Here is a 19,833-nt window from a genome sequence, read left to right on the forward strand (position 1 = left end):
AATAAAATTATTGTCTTAAAATATTATTCTAAATTACAATTATTTACTAAATATTTTAAGTAGTTATTTAAAATAAAATATATTATAAATAAAATTTTATATAAAATATTTGATTTAAAATTATCATTAGTTAGTATAATTATAAATAGAATATATATTACAAAATATTCCTTAAAGAAGTTTGAATTAGTAAACCAGTTTTTGGCCCAGCCGTTTTCAAATGGGGTTGCCGGCCAATTTTTGTTTTCTTTTCCATTCAAGCTTAAATCGACACAATCTTACCAAGCTTTTGTAAAGAAAACGGCGGTCCTCCAACGAACGGCGCTTCTGAGTTAGCATATCGAGGAGGCTTTGCAAAGGGGAGAGATATAGAATATGAATTTCGCAGTGAAATCCTGCGGCAATGGAAGAGCTAGGACAGGCGTCTTGCAATTGGGTAATGTAGTAATAGATACCCCTGCTCTTCTTATTTCTACTCGTAAAGGTTTACCCCATTTCATCTCCCCCGACCTCCTCCCCACTCTTCCTTCCCCAGATGCCCATCTCCTCCAGTTTAGCCCTCTTCATTTGTGAGTACTTTAATAAAAGCTCATATCTTTATTGTTGTTATCTGTCTGCATATCCCTGTTTATAAGCCAAATGCAGGGTTAATATTTTGGTTTGTAACTTTGAACACTTGAACCCTTATCAAGTTAGCTTCTTTCTGTTTTACAGCATTGAGGGTATTTCTCCAAAAACAATATCCAGTATTGGTGGGTTACATCAGATGCTTGGTTTACATGAATATGGGTTTTCAGCTGTTGTGCGAGATTCGATTGCTTGTATTCCTGAACATAAAAGCACTAACAAGGCTGGAGCATCTTTTGAAACTCCTAGTGGCCGGCGCTTGGTATTCCCTTGGCCTTGCTAAGAACTGTCTCTCTTTAATTCTAAATTCTATTTGTTTGTTGATTTCTTATTGTGGTAAATTTTTAGATAACACCTTTAGAGTACATGGAGATGATTTCGTGTATGAAGCCTAGTTTATGGGCCAGTTTAGCTGATGAAGTACCAGCTTGGGTTTCGGAAAAGAGAAACAGAACCTCAGTGGATCGAACTCTGAGATGGCTTGACAGTTGCCTCAAAATAAGCTCCGTGAGTACTCATATCAAAGCATGATGATATTCCTTGACAATATTTACTTGTTAATTAAATTAAACACTAGAACATGCTACTCATATCATATGCTTGTTTGACTGTCTTCATATTAAAAAGTATCCATTTTGACATTATTTCATTCATTATCAAAATCAAGAATAATGATACAGTTTAGCTATATATCAAGAATGTTATTTCTAAAAGTCTCACATCTGATAAAGTATTTAAGTGAACATATGCTAGCTATAGAGGTCCTTCGTTTTGAAAAAAAGAGACCATTCCGCAAAGGGAAAAAGCAGAAACAAGACAATTGACTATGTTTGGGGCAAACTTGGAATATATGATATTAAGCAATGATTCTTTACCTTTTTCCATATACTTATGTTATAACCCTTTTTATTAAAGGATAAAACATTTTTATTAGTCCACAATAAGGTAAAGGTCGCTGACCTTGGTGAAACAGTATGCTATCTTATAACCCTTGTGTATCGTTTTATGTAGATAATCCATGCCTCTCTATTCAATATTTTCTCATTTTTATGTTCGAACATCAAATTTATTTGTCTTTCAAACTGAATATTGTCTGTTTGAATAACTAAAAAGTGCAGACCGGTGGAGCTGTTTTTGGAACAATTGTTGGTGGTTGTAGTGTGAAAGAGCGTCAACGTTGTGCAGAGGAAGTAGCAATGAGAAATGTATCAGGTAAGGCTATCTAAATTATTTATTTTTTAAAATTCCACTTGTGACAAGTCTATTTTTACAGTTTAAGTTCATTCAATTGAGATGGGCTCTATTGAAAGGATTTGTCTTGTGTCATACAATGATGTCATGGATAAAGTATATGCATATTAATTAAAGTCTGAATATACATGCTTTGTGTTTTGTTCAGGATACTGGATCGGGGGGTTTGGGCTTGGAGAGAGCATGGATGATCGGAGTACTCTTCTAAATGCGATTATGGTGTGTGATTGTCAATTTATTCATTACCTTCATGATTTTCTACAGTGATACCAATTTCCTATATTATTCTGCAAAAGTTTTTGCATTATGATATGTGGTGTCTCATGTTAATTCAGTCAAATTATCTACTTTCTTAAAGTTCGGGTAATATAACGTGTTACATACTTTGACTGATCAAGAGAACATGCTGAAAAGATTTGAATTAGAGATTAGTCTTTCAGGTTATCTTCTTTGTTAGTATTTGATTCCTATTATGACTAGGGTTTAATTAAATAAATTGGGTCATAGTTGGTGACTAATATGGATTGAAAGGAATAGAAGAACTTTTGAGAGCAATGCCCAGACGGATTGCATGATTTTAAGCTCCATTTTCATGACCCCTGGCTGAGGTTAGGACCGGGTGTCTCCATATCATTTGGCGAGAGATATAGTGGATGTTCTCGAGGATCCCGGGTCTCTTTAATTTCATTTTCAGTATAATAATTTGAATGTTTTCCCCTTTTCTGCTATTTTTCCTGTGCTTGTCATGACTTTTGGCTTTGTCCTGTTGCTTAAACAACGCTTTTTTATGATAATAAGTTTGTAGCAATAAGTATTTCTTTAATGACATCTCTAAATCTCCTCCCCTTCCTCTCAACATCTACAAAACCAATTTAGGGTTCGAATCACAATGGGAACTAGAACAATGTGATAACAAAACCTAAATGCCCCTCCCTTGAGAGAAAGATAAGATAAATCTCATAGAAGAAATATTTCCCCTTTTTATTCTATACCTGCACTTTAATATTTGTTCTAATGCTTCAGATGATGTTATTAAACTTTATGCATTTTCTAACAACCAAATGGTGATCTTATTTCAGGACAATTTACCCGATGAGAAGCCACGGCAGATCAGTGGGCTTGAACTCCCAGGTATTGTCTTAGTTCTTTTGCTGTCATTCAGCAACTTCCTTTTTCATTTTCTTGATTGAATAAGTTCAGAATAAAGGGTTATAGTTTTTCTGCACCTTTTTCATAACTGATTCTTTTTCAATCGTGTAGAGGAGGTCTTGCAGGGTATTGCTGCCGGTGTTGATCTATTTGACTCTTCGTATGTGGCTTACTTAACCGATTTTGTACAATTCTTGTAGTGTTTCGTAATTTAAGGTGAAAAGGTTTTTTTTCTCTCTTTTAGGTATATATATCATCTTATCCAGGGAGGATTTGCCCTTACCTTTCCATTAGATGGAACTAAAATGATCATGGATGATGATAGTGGGAGTAACCAAATCAAGATTAACCTTAAAGCAACTATATACAGGTACTTAACTATTTTTTTCTTATTTATGTTTCACCATGGTTAATGCAAACACAGCCTCCTTTAACTAAAGTGTAGAATTACATCTAAAAAATCAATTAATTGTTGATTGATATTTATTTTTTAGGAAAGATACTTCTCCAATTGTCGATGGATGTAGCTGTTACACATGCCAGAATCACACAAAAGCTTATCTGAATCACCTGCTTAATGTTCATGAAATGCTGGTTCAAACGCTTCTTGAAATGTAAGGATTGGAAACTTGTTTATTCAACTCAGTAAATATAGCCAGTCATGATTAACTTGGCAATTTTCTTTCAGACATAATACCCATCATTATCTTGGGTTCTTCCGTAGAATCCGAGAGGCAATAAAGGAAGGGAAATTTGAACAGTTCCGACAGAAGTTCATTCAACAAAGACGGAATCATCTTATAGCAGCAGCCCCAGCAAATGGCTAACATTCCCACGGGATTTTCTTCTCTTATCATCTAATATATAGAATGTACATTTTTCATCATCTTGCAGCTGATTATATATAGCTTTATTCTTGGGTGATGTACCAAATGAGAACCTATATTAGGTTATTTCAGATTAGTATTTTGAACTGGTTGTTGAGAAGTGAGATCAATTGACTTTTAAATTCAATATTTCAACTTAATCAAGATTTTCTTTAATCTGTTTAACCATAGTAAGAGATTTCAAGTAGAACAAATGAAATGACATAAATTTTTGTAATAGATATTGAACCATGCACAAAAGGAAAATGAAAAAGAAGATAATAGAAAAAGAATGGTTTGGTTTTTATTACAAAGAAGGATGTTGATTTCTTCTATATTGTAGGAACATAGTAAGATTAATAATAGCAGGACTTAATTTTGTGTGTTTGAACTAGGTAGCAGCCCTAAACCTTAGCTAGGTGTAACTCAGCTAGAGAAGAATTAAGGTCTTCTCGCGATTGTGATCTCCGGCTTTGCAGATTCATTATGTTTCTGTGAGACGTCCAAGGAGAGCCCATTCCAGTATTGTTAAATTGCATCTGCCCGAGGCTACCCGAAGAATAACTATGCGAAACACCACTTGTTGAGGATGGGTGTAACGATGATGATTCTGCAAGCTCGATTGCACTTCCCCCAAATCCATGAGCTGCACCAAATGGTTTCGGATTTGAACCGCCAGTTGTTGGACTAAGTGGCGTCTTTACCTTTCCATCCCCGCCTGCAACAACACTTAAAATTCAGTATTCAGCAACACGCTTAAACTGTAATGCCAAGAATGTAAGAAATTTGGGTGCTTTAGTACCTGAGTTTGCAGACCATCGCTGCAACCATGACGGAGATGGCATATGGAGAAGAGATGTAGAAGGTGCACTACTCTGCCTGAAAAGGGGGATATAAGGTCTCTGTACAAATCTTGGAGTCCAATTTCCAACGCAAGATAATGCACAAAGCAAGAAAATCATTGAAATAAACATCAATGCAAAGAGAATGACAGGATTTATTTTCATATCTAGTATCTTGTAGCCACGAAAATCCATTCTTGTTGAGAAGACCTTCCCAGCTTCCAAAAGGGCAACCCCAAGAGTCCATGTAGTGCTCCCTGAGCCAATGGATACTTGGGTGTCGCTAATGTGCAAACCGTCTCTTAATAATGAAACGATGTATGGCGATCTGAAACAATACTGTTCTATGAAGGGCTGAGGTGCAACACTTTTCTTTGCAATGCTCCAAGTTTTCTCACAAAACTCCTGGCCCTTCTCCAAGACATCATCAAGGGTAGCTTCCAAACTCAGATTAAAAAACCGATATACGACAAAGAAACCAGACATCCCATGAAATTGGCCATGTGGACGTGGCAGATTATTGACGAGAGCACATGGCTGTTGTTCACAGTCAATACCCGGGTTAAGATCTGACCATTCCGATAAGTTGACGGCAATTTTCGCAAGTGCCTTACACTCACCCCATTTGGGAGCACCAATAAGCTGGATAGGAATCCTCTGCTTCCGGGCTTGAACCATATATTTTCCACCATTCATGGGACTACCACCTTCATGATAAATTGAAGCACACAGTGAACATAAATATTTCTCTTGATAACCGGATAGCAAACACGGATGCTCAATTTTAATATTTCCTTTCAAAGGATCAACTTTATGGATTTCAGTTTGTTTCTTGAGAAGATGCGCCACAGATTTGTCAAAAGCATCGTTGAGACCATAGCCCGAGAGAGAATATGCACTCAGGTGGTGACTAACAGGACCTATACTCAGCCTTAAACTAGTCTCGTTATTCACATAATCTTTACTCTCAAAAGTGACCTGCAACGATGAGCCACCCAAGTCAAGAGCCCCAAAAGTTGCTTTTCTGGGGACAGCCCCCAAATTTTCTGTATGATAATTTAAAGCTATCCATCCAAAATATGCTTCTTCCATGCCACTAATGGTCTTAATCCATTCTCTCTGGCACATGAAGGATGAACCTTTTAGAATGGTCCATGCGGTATTTAGAAGCCATTCTGAATCAGGACTTGAGAGGCGGCGAACACCAGCTGTAGCATAAAGGAAAAGGGAAGTGGTCTTGTGTGCATTCTTTGGAATTTGTTTTTCAGCCCACTTAATCAGTGGTTTTATTGCACCAGTCAAGCCAGATACATTATGCACCAATCTGTCAAAACCTGGTTCAGTCTCCATTCTGTTGTAAGCACGGCCACTCTGCGAATTAGGCTTTCTCCGAAGAGCTTTTGGCAGTGAAGTCAATGTGATAGGGAGTTCCCCTTCACTCTTTTGGTTCATGGAAGCCTGATATACATAAACTCGTGTCCCAGTGCTCCCACAATCGAGGACAACAAAAAATTTCGACGTTGCTTGAGACCAATTAGTGTAGTAAAGCTTGAAGCCAAATACAAACAAAGCAGCTAACAACAAGCAGAGTGCAACTGTAATCACTCTCACCCATTTTCTCCGTGCTAAAGGTGTGGTTTGCAATGACTTGTGCTTGGAGAAACTCGAACCAAGATTTCCTCTTGGTAAAGGAGGATGTGATTGTTTTGCATGGTTCAAGCTCACATCCAATACATGATTAGCTTCTTCTGGATCAAGTCGGTTATATGTGGAGAAATCTTGGAGTGACGATGATATACGCATGTAAGTCTTGGGCTCATAGCCAGTAAACGAATACGAGTGGGCAGAACTTATTTCAGGAGATATGGATGGACGATTGGACGGCTTGGTGCTTGATAAATGACTTTTTGCAGCCGAAAAAAGTTCCGATATCCTATTTAACACCATATCTGCAAAAAGCTTCTACTATCCTCTCAAATGATAGTTCATTCCCCAGAATTCGTATTCATATACATTCATGAAACACTTCCTACACCTTTCATAACTTGATACAACCTCAAATGTAATTAACTTTGTTACACCTCATCTATAACACTGCATAAATGAAAATGAAAAAAACTTGAATCAATACTATATAGAGCTAGGTAAGACAATGTAAAGTGTAAACTTTAATTTCTATTTTGGAACCTATAATGCCGGAACAGAAATTATTCATTCCAACTATTAGCCCTGGTCGTAATTAAGCAGATGATAACAAACTGATAAAGTTTGAATCTTAAAATTTCTCAATCTTATCCAAATCACACCCATTAGGTAATTAATCGAAATATGACTTACCCTGCTATTGAAAATGAAATGTACAGAGAATGGGTCGTGACATTTGTGATTTGTAATAGATCGGTATCCACCGACGAGTTGCAATCTCGACGTGGGTATTTGAAGGGAGGAAAAAGACAGCTTGAGATGATTGGGTTTCTAATTGTACCCAAGAGTAATAAAAACAACCTCTTTCTCCTTCTCCTCCTCTGCAGACTGCAGTCAGAGCTGTAGATCTAAAGATTACGTTGCCAAATGAAGATTAGTTATCATAGATGAGATTGGTTCAAGTGATGGAAACTCCGGCTGACTGATCGTCGTAGTTGATGAACAGATCTGAAGGCGGGCGGGGAGTGACACTAATGGGGAGAGGTGGTAATGGTGGCGAGCGTAAAGTTGGGTTTTTTTTCACCCACTCTGTCTGTCTCTTGTCTCTGGACTCGTAGTACTCGGACCGGGTCTGGGTTTAGGAACCCAACTGATTCAAGGGCTAGTTTGATAGACCTCAAATTTGTAAATTACAATCTTTTGTGTTTCGTTGTTTACTATTATTTGCCGAAGGCATATTATTTTTGTCAAACAAACAACCTTGAAACTATGAAAATGTTTGTTCATTTCCCTAGGATGAATGTAAAACTTTTAAAACAAAATATAATATATGTCCTAAACTTTTTTTTAATAAATTGACTTTTTTTTCTTTTTTTATCTAAATAAATATTTTTTTAACTAACTTTCCTTCTTTTTATTATATTATTGTTTAAATATAACTTTTAATTTCTTGTTCATAAGACTAAACTACACTTTAATTAATTATATATTATTTTATTTTTAAAATTGATTTTTTTATAAATAATTTATAGTTGTTTCATTAAAAATAATCTTAAAAGGAATCATTATAATTTTTTTTATTATTTTGGGCAAAACAAACTTTTGTCTCAACAAATATAAAATAACATAATCCAATTAAATAAATTTATTAATCAAAATTATATATAGATTTTTTTTAGAGTACGACGAGAATTACTAGGTGATGTCCGAAATTTTGGATAGTTGTGGAAATTTTTTATTTAGGCCTAAACATAAGATTTTTATATGAGAAGAGAGTGGGTTGCTCGGGATTTGAACCCGAAACTAGTCGGATGGAGTAGATAATTTCCTTATTATATTTGTGTGGTAATTAATCAGATTATTTTGGAGAGACTATCTAGTTTGAGAGAAACCGTCAAACCTTTAATGATTGTAGTCGTTTAATGCATATCACTCGTAATACTATTATTATAACGATTTTAGAGATTTGTTTCAAAAATCGGTGGAGTCGGTAGAATTAATTTTTTTCGAATATTTTCAAGCTCGATAATCGATTGAAAAATGTGTTTATATTATTTTTTTATATTTTTTTTATTTTCTTATGTCATCTTTTTCTAATTAACACAAACAAGATTGAAATGAATTTAACTAACACGTCTTGTATCGGATAGTCATCATGCTATACGAAAATCAATGCTTAAAACATTGGCACGTTTCCTTATTTGGTTGAGTTTCCGAGATCGAGACTCTTATCCATATATAAGTAATATCGTCATTTAATGAATGTTTCGCCAAACTTATTCAATTGTCATCTTGCTCTTGTAAACATTTTTTCATTTTTCTCCACCTAAATTTAACAGGCAATAACTCCTAAAGTCCTTTTAAAACATTAGCCAAAACACATGATCTTTTTTACTTTTCTAGCATCCACAAAGATAAAATAGATGTTTATTATATAGAGAATAAATATGACAGTTATAACTCATTATGCATTGCCCAATTTGAATGGTCTCGTATAAGACCTTTTCTGATTTGATTAGAGATAGAAACATCAACTATACATTAATTATGTTGCCCTTTTTCTCCACTTTGAACCCTAATAAAATCTCAATATATATACATATAAATAAAATAATTTCTTTTATATTTTATATAAAAAAATTAATTTATTTTATTTTTATCTTAATAATAATATAAATTTTATATCTTAAACTATTTATTTTCTTTAAAAATGTTACTTTTTTTTTTAAATAGTAGAAATGTTGCTTCAAGGAGATTTTTAAAGTTAAATAAAATAAAATAAAAAATCTCTAAATTAGAAGAAGAGAGATAACGTGAATTTTCATGCAACTAAATTAACATTTATAATTCATTATGCGATTTTTGATCTGAATTGTCATGTAAACGATTTTTCTCGATTTGACCAATAGTTGACCGAGAATGGAGTGAGGATGATATTTGAGTTCTCCGTCCCGATCTTACCCCAATTTTTTCCTGAATACTAATAAACACAATATATTTATTTTTATATTTTATAAAAATTATAAGTTTATTTTTTATAATAATATAAATTTTCATATATTACAAGTTAATATAATTTTATTAATTTTTAAAATTTTTTATAGGTAGCGTTTTAAGTGATACAAATTATATTGGGTATAAGTTGTATAGAAATATAAATTGATAATATTACTTGTATAGGATATTGATATTTGGCATGAATAATAAGAAATGGTATAAATTGTATATAGTTTATAATTTTGTGTTTGATATATAGTATAAGAATGTAGTATAAATTGTGCAAATATGAATTTAAAATTATTATTATTATTATTATTTTATGTATTTATTTATATTATAAATAATATTATTTATTATTATAAATTATTATACTGTTTTTTTTATAATAATATAATTTTAATTAAAATATAAAATAATAATTATAATATTAACGATAAATTATATTTATTTAATTCAAATATTATTAATAATTATAATAAAATAAACTTAAAATAAAAATAATATATAATATAAACAAAATTATTTATAATATAAGTAAATATAGAAAATAATAATTAATAAAATTATTGTTATAAATATATATTTTTTAATTAAAATATTGAATTATTTTAAAAAATTATATTAAAAATGATTATATATAATAATAATATTAAAACTAAATAAAATATATTTAATATATTATATAATAATAAATTATATATAATATTAATAAAGAATATAATAAAAAATTAAAAATTAAGTAATATAAAAATAATATTGTATATATGAACTAATTACTATTTTATAATAAATATGAAGGTATAAATTATATAAGTTTATAAATTTATTTTTTTAATAAAAATATAACCAATATCATATTAAAACATTATTCATATAGTTTATATTATAGGAACGAAGTTATACGGATTATTATTTCATATTAAACACTATTTAAGAATAGGATAAAACGATAACTTGTGAGAATTCTTTGAAATCAAATATAACAGGGATGTTAGTAAAATAAAATCTCGATTGTGAATGAGACGGAAATGATAAAGCCATTTTCTGCCCCAATCTCACGTTGTCATCCCTACTCAAAACCCCCCTCGATAGAATTCAAAATATAAAGTAACAAACAAATATATATGCAAAGTTGAAGGGTACAAATAGTATTTGATTTATTTTTCTAAAATTAATTAGATACAATAATAATAATAATATAAGCATATTCTCTTGTATATCTATCTCTTTCTTTCTTTCTCTCTCTCTTTCTTGCTTATTTTCATTTCATCTCTTTTGTTCTCATCCGTTTTACTTGCAGATTTTCTCTCTAAGACCTCCTCCTCCTCCTTTCCAATTGTCACCATCATTCGTAACGATTACAGAACATAAACCAACGCTCCTCTTTTTCCCGATATTGTTGCTAGATTCGTTTTCCGGTCAGGGTTTTCCGCATGGATCTATGGTCTATTTACCTTAACAATGCCAACCCAACTCCACTTCTGCTGAGAAACACGGCTCCTGAGATACCCATCACCTACAATTTCCGAAAGACGCTATCTTATCGACTCGACACTGCCCGCATCTTCGGGATCAGAGATTCCAAACGAAACAATGTTTGTAAGCATCGGTCAATTGCTCTCAGAGCTATTGGAAAGAAGAATCATGATGACTCCAGTTCATCCTCATCAGGTATCTTTTTATCTTTCTTATGTTGCAGTTATTTTCAGGCTGAATTTGAATTTCCTCTTTGAAATTGGAAGGATGTTTCTCGTAGGATTCTCTTGATAGTTGAGTGTTGAAAGGGTAAGATGAAGATATGAAATTTACTATGATACAAATTTGTTGACCTTTTGAATTTGACATTTGATGATACGAAGAGATCTAAGCAATTTAGTTTTTCTTTCTTACTGTAAGTTTACTACTATTATCTGAATCTGTTCTTGTCAAGCTTTTCATGATTGAGAGTAGAATTTTGATATGGATAGACAAATTTATAAAGGACTGTGAATGAGATTCTAAGAATGGTTCTGAAATTCGAGGATTATATATTGATTGATCAGAAAAGGCTTGAAAAATGCAATTTGTGTGCGATAGAGAGAAATACAGATATTGATATGCAAAAAGTTATCATCATAGTTTTGGTTGAGCCTCTTGTCATTGTCTGCTTATCATTAATGTCTACTATTTAGTATTTTTGTGGGGGCAGAGAAGATATTATGTACAATGTTTGATTTGCAGGGAACAATGATAATTCAAATGCAGAAGATGACATGAAACAGGAAGATGCTTCTGTAGAAGACAAGAAATCTAAAGAGGAAACGCCAAACAGTAAAACATTAGACTGGAGAGAATTCAGGGCTTCTCTTTTTTCTCGAGAGCAGGTATTACATGCTTTTGTTCACGTGCTTTGTTTCTAGATCCATCGAACATGCTTAAATATATGATGTTTCAGTCTCATCAATTCATTAGATACCCGCAGGTGCATGAAATTTAGTCTTGTGCTTGATGATAGTCCATTAGGGAGAAAATCATTATTTAAGTAAAACTGCATATTCTGTTCTGGCTTTGCTATGTAAAGTTATTAGCATATACTTGATCTACATTGGCACCCTGGCATAGTTATAAAACATCAATTGGCGAAAGAGGTGGGAATTCTTCTGCCAATCTGCAAATCCAAATGACCCCTAATTCCATTATCATTCATTTAATTGATCAAATCATAGTCTAAATTACCAAATTACATTTACTTTATTCTCTAATATCATTTTAAATATTAAATATAAAAGATATTTTAGTTATTTAACTCAAATTAATCCACTTTTTCATCAAACAAAAAGAAAAAAATTACTTTGAAAAACACCCTACATCAAAAGAAGCTCTTAATTTCAGGTAGAAGCAATAAGGTTAGGGTCCCCTGAGCAAGATGGGAACCATCAGCAGTCAAAACCTCTAGGCCTCAAATGGGCTCATCCAATTTCATCTCCTGAAAGTGGGTGCGTTCTTGTAGCCACTGAAAAGCTCGATGGGGTTCGCACGTTCGAAAGAACTGTGGTTCTCCTACTGAGGTCGGGGACGAGACATGCCCAAGAGGGACCATTCGGAGTGATCATAAACCGGCCTCTACACAAAAAGATTAGACACATGAAACCAAGTAACCTTGATCTCGCCACAACCTTTGCTGATTGCTGCTTGAATTTTGGTGGGCCGTTGGAAGCGAGCATGTTCCTATCAAAAACTGGGGAGAAAACAAAACTTGCTGGGTTTGAAGAGGTGATTCCAGGTCTGTGTTTTGGAGCTAGAAATAGCTTGGATGAAGCTGCTGGATTAGTGAAGAAAGGGGTGCTTAAGCCTCAAGACTTCAAATTCTTTGTTGGTTACGCAGGATGGCAGTTAGATCAGTTAAGGGAGGAGATTGAATCAGATTATTGGTACGTAGCCGCTTGCAGTGCGGATATGATATTTGGAGCAGTGCAGAATTCGTCCCAGGAGACTTTGTGGGAAGAAATCTTGCAGCTAATGGGTGGTCATTATTCGGAACTGAGCAGGAAACCTAAGCAGGATATGTAACAAGTCACTTTTGTGTTGATAAAACTAGAGGAGCTTCTCTACAAAGAAGAAGAACCAAAAAGTATTTGTTGCTCTCTAACTGTATAGAAAATTGATGGTGGGGATCCTTTTCTTGATCAGTTAGTCTTTCATCCTCCTCTTCTTCTTCTTCTTCTTCTTTCTTTTCCTTTTTCAGATATAGGTCAATAGCTAAGCCTCTTTTGTAATTATATCCCAAGTAAGCACAGATCAGATCCAAATAAGGAGATCTTGGGAGCTGGTTTGATCACATTGCAAGTTACAACTTATTATGCTCATGTTTTAGTTTGATTTGTTCTTTTATGTAAAATATATTCTAGTCATATTTTTAAGCCATTTATTAAAGGCCCTTCTCCTACTTCTCCAAATCTTTCTACCTCAAAACTCGGATGCCCTCGACATAACTCTATCATCAAACAGACCGTGGGCACTTCAATCCATGCGATGTTCGATCTTCGAATCTTTCGATCATTCTATCTTGATAAATGATTATCCCCTCATCTATGCAAATCAAACAAATTATTTGAAACTAAGTTCTATCTTTTCAAGCTTCATTTGTGGTGGGCTTACACACACACACAAAAGAGAATGTTGTCCAAGGTGCTGATGATGGTGGCACTATTTTCTCCTTTGGTCCTTGGTTATTTACAACTAGTCATTCTGGAAGAGAGCCAATTAAGGTTCCTATTATTTACAACGTAGTCGAACACACACAATGTTGTCCCGTGTAGCAATACAATTCTAAGTATTATTTGCGAACATTGGTTGTACATTTGAATGAATTATTATAAATATAATTATACTTATTTTCAAACTTTGGCTACATTTCTTCTCTAATCAATTTAAAAAGAAAATCTGTGATTATCTTGAAAAAGAAGATTCAAAATGCTATAGAATAAGTTATTCTCAACTCATTAAACTCAATGAACACAACTTATTTATAACCATCAAAATGATTCTTCTAGACTTAAAAGATAAAAAAAAATGTTATCTTTCCTCATTCTCTAAGCTGGATAATTAACAATACAAGATCAAGAGCAATGACATCACATCTTTTTCTTCATAAATGCAGATAGTCAATTTCGTTTAATTGAAAATAAACATAAAATTCACAACTTTATATAATTTTCAATCTAAATCATTTTTATGGTATAAAATGAAAAATGATTACTTACCACTTTCATGAGGAAAGTAATTAATAAGGTCGAGATCAAAAGAAGTATTATTGTAGTTATCATCTATGTTTTTTTCAATCTCTTCTTCAATGTACCTTGTATGACTTTCAATCTCTTAAATAAGTAGTAATTGTGATAACTTTGAAGAGATGAATATTTTTTGATAAAATAGTTAGTGTATAATATATATATAATGATAAAGTATTGTTTTCAAAAAAATAAAACAAAATATAATAACAAAGTAATAATTTAAAATAAAATTTATTTTAATATATTGATTAATAAATTAAGTGATAGGAAATGATTAAAATAATATTTGTTAACCGAACAAATCACAGGTCTCCAGATTATTTTTTCTTTCCCTTTTAATGGATATAGACGATCTTGGAGAATCAAAATATTTCTTCCTTAGAACATGTTGCCAAATGTTTCTAAGCCAATAGACTCACAAGATTTCTCGTGCTCAATTTCTAATACTTTTCATCACCATTTTTGGTTTGTCGCTTACAAATAACAAGCCAATTTTGACCTAATCTTCCATATTTAAAGAAAACAACAAAGAAAATTTAGTGACGCACTTATGATCGGGATGTCAATTTCATGAATTATGATCTTCTAGAGCTCAAACACATTGATCTAGAAGTTTGGTTTGAGTAATCACAATGTTATAATCATCTATGTATTTCTTTAATAATTTCAAAGCTTTAGTTGATCCAAAAAAAATATTAATAACAATAATAACTAAATAATATAAAATATCCTATTTAAACTGTAAATAAATTATTAATTAAATCTTTTGTGTTCAATTATAACTGTTACAATTTTAAATTTAGTATAATTTAATTATAGTGTTTAGGTAAAAGGAAACTAACTGTTACAATTTTAAATTTAGTATAATTTAATTATAGTGTTTAGGTAAAAGGAAACTACTAGATTTTATTTGTTCAATTTGATTTTATTGGGTGACTTTGACCGAATAGGCTCTATTCTATAATAACATAATAAAATGTCAAGAGGGTCTATTTGGTTCCATATTTCAACATTTACTTTGAATATATAAAAATCTAATTGTTTTATTCTTACTAATCATATTTTTTAAAAATATATTTATAATGAAAATGTATAATAGTGGTGAGACAAACAAATCTAAAGTTAATATATATATATATATATATATATATATATATATATATATATATATTATCATCGATAAATATTGATACTAGGGTTTTAGCGGAATGGTATAAAAATGATATATCGCACTTATCAATAGATAGGGCTTGGGATACCAATTTACAAATAGGATTCTAAAACGGGATCTTGTACGAACAATCTCACGTACCTATCAATAGATAGGGTTTAAATTAGATTATGTACAAATAATCTCAGGTCCTTGTCGATAGATAATATTGTTAACGGGTCATCTTACAAATGATATATATGCTTGTTAACAAACAAGGATTAGAACATAATCATGTACGAACGAGTTCTCGTTTAGGATATCTATTCACAAATAGGATTTTAAAACGGGATCGTGTACAAACGATCTCACGTACCTATCAACATATATGGTTTGAACTGGATTTTGTACAAATAATATTAGGTCTTTGTCGATAAACAAGATTGTTAACGTATCATCTTACAAATGATCAATATGCTTGTTAACAAACCCAGCTTAGAACGGAATCATGTATGAACGATTTCTCGTACCTATAGATAGGGTTTAGATACATAATAACAACTAGGGTTTTTTAGCGGAATTGTATAAAAACGATTTATCACACCTATCAACAAATAGAGTTGGGATACCTAACAACAATTAGGGTTTTAAATGAGATTGTGTACGAACGATCTCACATACCTTTCAACAAATAGGGTTTGGAGACTCGATTTTTTTTCTTTTGTAGTATCCGTCGCGGCTCTATGCCTTTTAAGGGAATATTTCAATAGAATCCTTGTTTCCCTTTATTTTTCAAAGTGTCATTCGCAACTAGTTGAAATCCGTCAGTCGGTGATTTCAAACTTTATTTATGGACAAATAACACATGTTTTTAGATAAATAAACATTTTTGTGTTCCCTCAGATCCTATCATTGTTTATATCTTTTTTTCGAGATTGGAATGAGCCTTGATCCCTTGGGAAGAATCATGCCGTTTTCGGATTCGAAACGTATTCAGGGCTAGGCTTTGAACATCTTTTTCGTCCTTTGTGATGATTTTTTTTCATCAAGGAAAATGATTTATTTTCCCCAACATTCGAAATATCAGCTACAAATTCAATCTCGTATACAAACGGATATCCATAATCATAACCCTCGAGGAAGAGTGCAATTTTGATAAAAGGGTACAATTTATTTTTGGTTGTTCGTCCCTGAACCACATTTCCTGAAAATTCAACTCATCGTAAAAGCATTTGAGAGAGGTTTCTTGACTTTCTGCTTTAGTTTTTTATTTTCCATTTTTTTTCTTTTGTTGATTTACGGGTATATCTGATAGAATTGGTACATCCTTACTATTTCCGTAGCAATCAAGACTAAAGTCTAAGTGAGCAACGAATGATGATTTCAATACCTCAATCACTTGAGTAATTTTTTTCATTCATGGGGTATATCTGGTAGAATCGATACATTCTGCTCTTGCCATAACAATCATGACTAGAGTCTGAGTGAGCACGAATGGTGATTTCAATACCTCAACAAACACATGAACATTTTTCAATTGTTTTAGAGATTTTGGGGGTTTATTCCGATTCTCTTTTGGCATTTTCATTTTTTTGTTTTTTCCCAAAGCATGAGTCTTAAACCTCTCCTTATTTAACAAAAGTAACGATGATATGTCCTTTCTCAATTTAGGGCTCTAGGCCTCTCTTTTATTGGGTTTATTCAGGTTCTTTTTTTATTCAAAAAACCTTCGAGGGAGGGTTACTATTAGGATAATCTTCTACAAATGAAAAGAGCTTATTACTGATATCTCTTGAATCAGGATTATTATAAAATCCTCATTTTATATTTGAGAATATCACTTAGATAGAAGCTATGTTCTTAGATTTTCCCCTACTTGTTTCCTAAAATCCGACACATCAACTCTAGGATGAGACCAATGTTTTCTTCCTTTCTCAAAAGATTTTCTTTCTCTTGAGGAAGGAATTGGGGGTTTTATTTATTTGAGATCGGGCCCGCAAACATGCAAGTTTCCTACGTATCTTCTCGGTTCAATTTTTCTGCATGAGAAGAATCAGGTCTCCATAGTTCGGACATGAGTCCTCTATCCATGTTGCAAGTTATAAAAAACTTGGGATTTGATTATGTTGAAACAAGCTTCTTTCAAGGTCGGACTTTAAATCGTTCTACGCATGCTTGATATTATACAAAATTCTTCTAAGCGCATCAAGATTTCTTGGCGCAATAAACTCTTTGCCTTTTATGTTAGATAGGCAGACAACTTCTCTAGAGAGGATTTTCTTAAGTAGGAAAGGTCATTCCCATTGGGGTCGAAACTTGCTTCTAGAGTCTAGGAGTTCCCAAGTTCGTTTGAGAACTAAATCACCTTCTTTGAGGTTTCTAAGTTTTACCTTCCTATTGAAGGTGTCTAACATGCGTTTTTGGTAGGCTTGAGTTTTACACAAAATATTTAACCTCCTATACTCCATTAACGTTAGTTGGTCATATCGAGATATGTGCTAGTCTTCTTCTATGACATGGCTCTCTAAGAGTATTCTTAGAGTTTGAATCTCGATTTCTATGGTTGTACAACGTCCATGTTGTAAACTAGAGAGTATAGAGTTTTTTCCTTCGAGGTTCGAACGGTTGTACGATATCCCCATAAGACGTATGGCGGCTTCTTGTGCTAGTCCTTACATGTGTTGGTCATCTTCTTGATGATCCAAATCACATTTTTATTTGTCGCTTCGACCACACCATTGGTTTAGGGTATATAGGGAGATGATTTGTGATGCTCGATCTTGAACTCGTCGAGCCGTTGCAACATTTTTCCTTGGAAGTGTTGATCATTATTAAAAATCAGGGCGTGAGGAACGCCATATCCAGCGATGATGCTAGTTCGGATCAACTTTACCACTTGAGATGATTTTAAGACTTTATAGGAGGTTGCTTTAACCCATTTGGTGAAGTAGTCTATGGTGACAAATATAAACTCATGTCCATTTGATGTGTGGGGATAGATTTTTCCGATAACATCGATGCCCTGTATAGAAAAGGGAGAAGGAGATGTCATGTTGTAGAGGAGCAAGGCCAGTGTATGCTTCAGGTTATCATAGATTTGGCACTGATAATAGCTCCTTACTTAGCTCTCACATTCTTACTCAAGGTTTCGTCAATAATATCTCAAGCAAAGTATTTTCTTGGCTAAAGCCATTCCATTCATGTGTGGGTCACATGTCCCATCATGTACCTCTTCCATGATCCTCTTGAATTCAGGATTGTCTATGCAAAGCATCTTTTGACCATCAAAAGATCGACGGTAAAGTCTATTGGAAATTCAAATATAGTTGGTGGAATATTGGCGTAAAGCCCGCCGTTCCTTAGCTCAGAAGTGGGAATGATATTCTCCTTACTCAATGTACTTTTGGAGAGTATTGTATCAGGATTTAACAACATTCTCACATGAACTAACTGCTCCTGATTTAAAAGCAGGTCGTTGTTTTTTACGGATGTTTAGAGGTTTGACAAAGATTCCATCAGGAATTTGAGTCATGGCTGTCAAAGTAGACAAGGTATCCGTGAAGCGGTTTTGGCTTCTTGGAGCGTGAACAAATGATACTTGATCGAATTGGTTTATGAGCTTGGTTAAGTGGGCGTGGTAGGGTTTCAAGTTTTCTCTTTCACTTAGTTAGGGTTTCAAGTATCATTGACTTGAGATATAATCAAGTTAGAGTCGTCAACGACTTCTAACTTAGTTGCCCAGTTTTCATATGACAACTTGAGACTTGAGAGGCATACCTCGTATTTGGCCTCGTTATTGGTGATAGGGTATTTGAGTTTTTTGGATATTGGGTTGTGTCTCCCTTTCGGGTCGACTAATAAAATTCTAATTTCGTAACCCTATTTTTTGGAAGCTATGTCATACATCAGTTTACATGTGTCTTATGTTATGCTTATAATTTCCTCGTCCAGGAGTTCGAGTTTGTTTTATGTCTCAACAATGATAAGTTGTTCAACAAGGAAGTCCGCAAGAAAACTTCATATGACAAACTTTTGTACCATATAGGATATGTCGTATTCGAATAACATAATAATCCATATATCTTTCCTTGGTGACAGAAGGGTTCATTGGAACAAAAAGTGGATCGGGTCCAATCTTGATAGGATAGGCTTGCATGTAGTGTTTTAACCTTTTGGTGACCCATTCTAAAGTCCTTTTTTTTTCAGCTGGAGTGTAATTAATTTCACACCCAGTCACCCTTTTACTGATGTAGTACACATCCATTTCGAGTTTGTCCTTGTTTTCTTGAGCCAACAGGCTTCACATGGATGTGTCTGTTTTAGTAAGATATAGGATGAGAGGAACGCTGGCTTTGGGCGGCATGAGTATGGGAGGGAATTTAAATAATCCTTGGTTCTTTCAAACGTTTATTGACATTCTTCATCCCATACGAACTTTTGATCTTTCTTTAGTAGCCTAAACAGCGAGTTGCATGTCATAGTAAGCTTATTGATGAATCGGTAAATATATTGGATTTTACCCAAAAATCATC

General features: G+C 33.2%; 3 protein-coding genes across 3 annotated transcripts; 2 read left to right on the top strand and 1 right to left on the bottom strand.

Annotated features, from left to right (window-relative positions):
- Positions 1 to 257: 257 nt before the first annotated feature.
- On the top strand, positions 258 to 4,018 carry LOC124933088 (queuine tRNA-ribosyltransferase accessory subunit 2-like). The gene is made up of 10 exons (XM_047473816.1): positions 258 to 569; positions 715 to 889; positions 976 to 1,134; positions 1,746 to 1,839; positions 2,027 to 2,097; positions 2,958 to 3,009; positions 3,139 to 3,187; positions 3,272 to 3,397; positions 3,522 to 3,641; positions 3,716 to 4,018. The coding sequence occupies exons 1-10, from the start codon at positions 376 to 378 to the stop codon at positions 3,852 to 3,854; spliced, it is 1,179 nt and encodes a 392-aa protein (XP_047329772.1). The 5' UTR covers positions 258 to 375; the 3' UTR covers positions 3,855 to 4,018.
- A 95-nt stretch (positions 4,019 to 4,113) lies between these two features.
- On the bottom strand, positions 4,114 to 7,496 carry LOC124933087 (probable apyrase 7). The gene is made up of 3 exons (XM_047473815.1): positions 7,073 to 7,496; positions 4,696 to 6,829; positions 4,114 to 4,611 (listed from the first exon to the last, which is right to left on the bottom strand). The coding sequence occupies exons 2-3, from the start codon at positions 6,680 to 6,682 to the stop codon at positions 4,298 to 4,300; spliced, it is 2,301 nt and encodes a 766-aa protein (XP_047329771.1). The 5' UTR covers positions 6,683 to 6,829; positions 7,073 to 7,496; the 3' UTR covers positions 4,114 to 4,297.
- A 3,148-nt stretch (positions 7,497 to 10,644) lies between these two features.
- Positions 10,645 to 13,282, top strand: LOC124931148. The gene is made up of 3 exons (XM_047471544.1): positions 10,645 to 11,050; positions 11,600 to 11,742; positions 12,251 to 13,282. The coding sequence occupies exons 1-3, from the start codon at positions 10,813 to 10,815 to the stop codon at positions 12,926 to 12,928; spliced, it is 1,059 nt and encodes a 352-aa protein (XP_047327500.1). The 5' UTR covers positions 10,645 to 10,812; the 3' UTR covers positions 12,929 to 13,282.
- Positions 13,283 to 19,833: the final 6,551 nt, after the last annotated feature.

This window comes from Impatiens glandulifera, chromosome 3, assembly GCF_907164915.1.
Source record: "Impatiens glandulifera chromosome 3, dImpGla2.1, whole genome shotgun sequence".
NCBI lineage: Eukaryota > Viridiplantae > Streptophyta > Magnoliopsida > Ericales > Balsaminaceae > Impatiens > Impatiens glandulifera.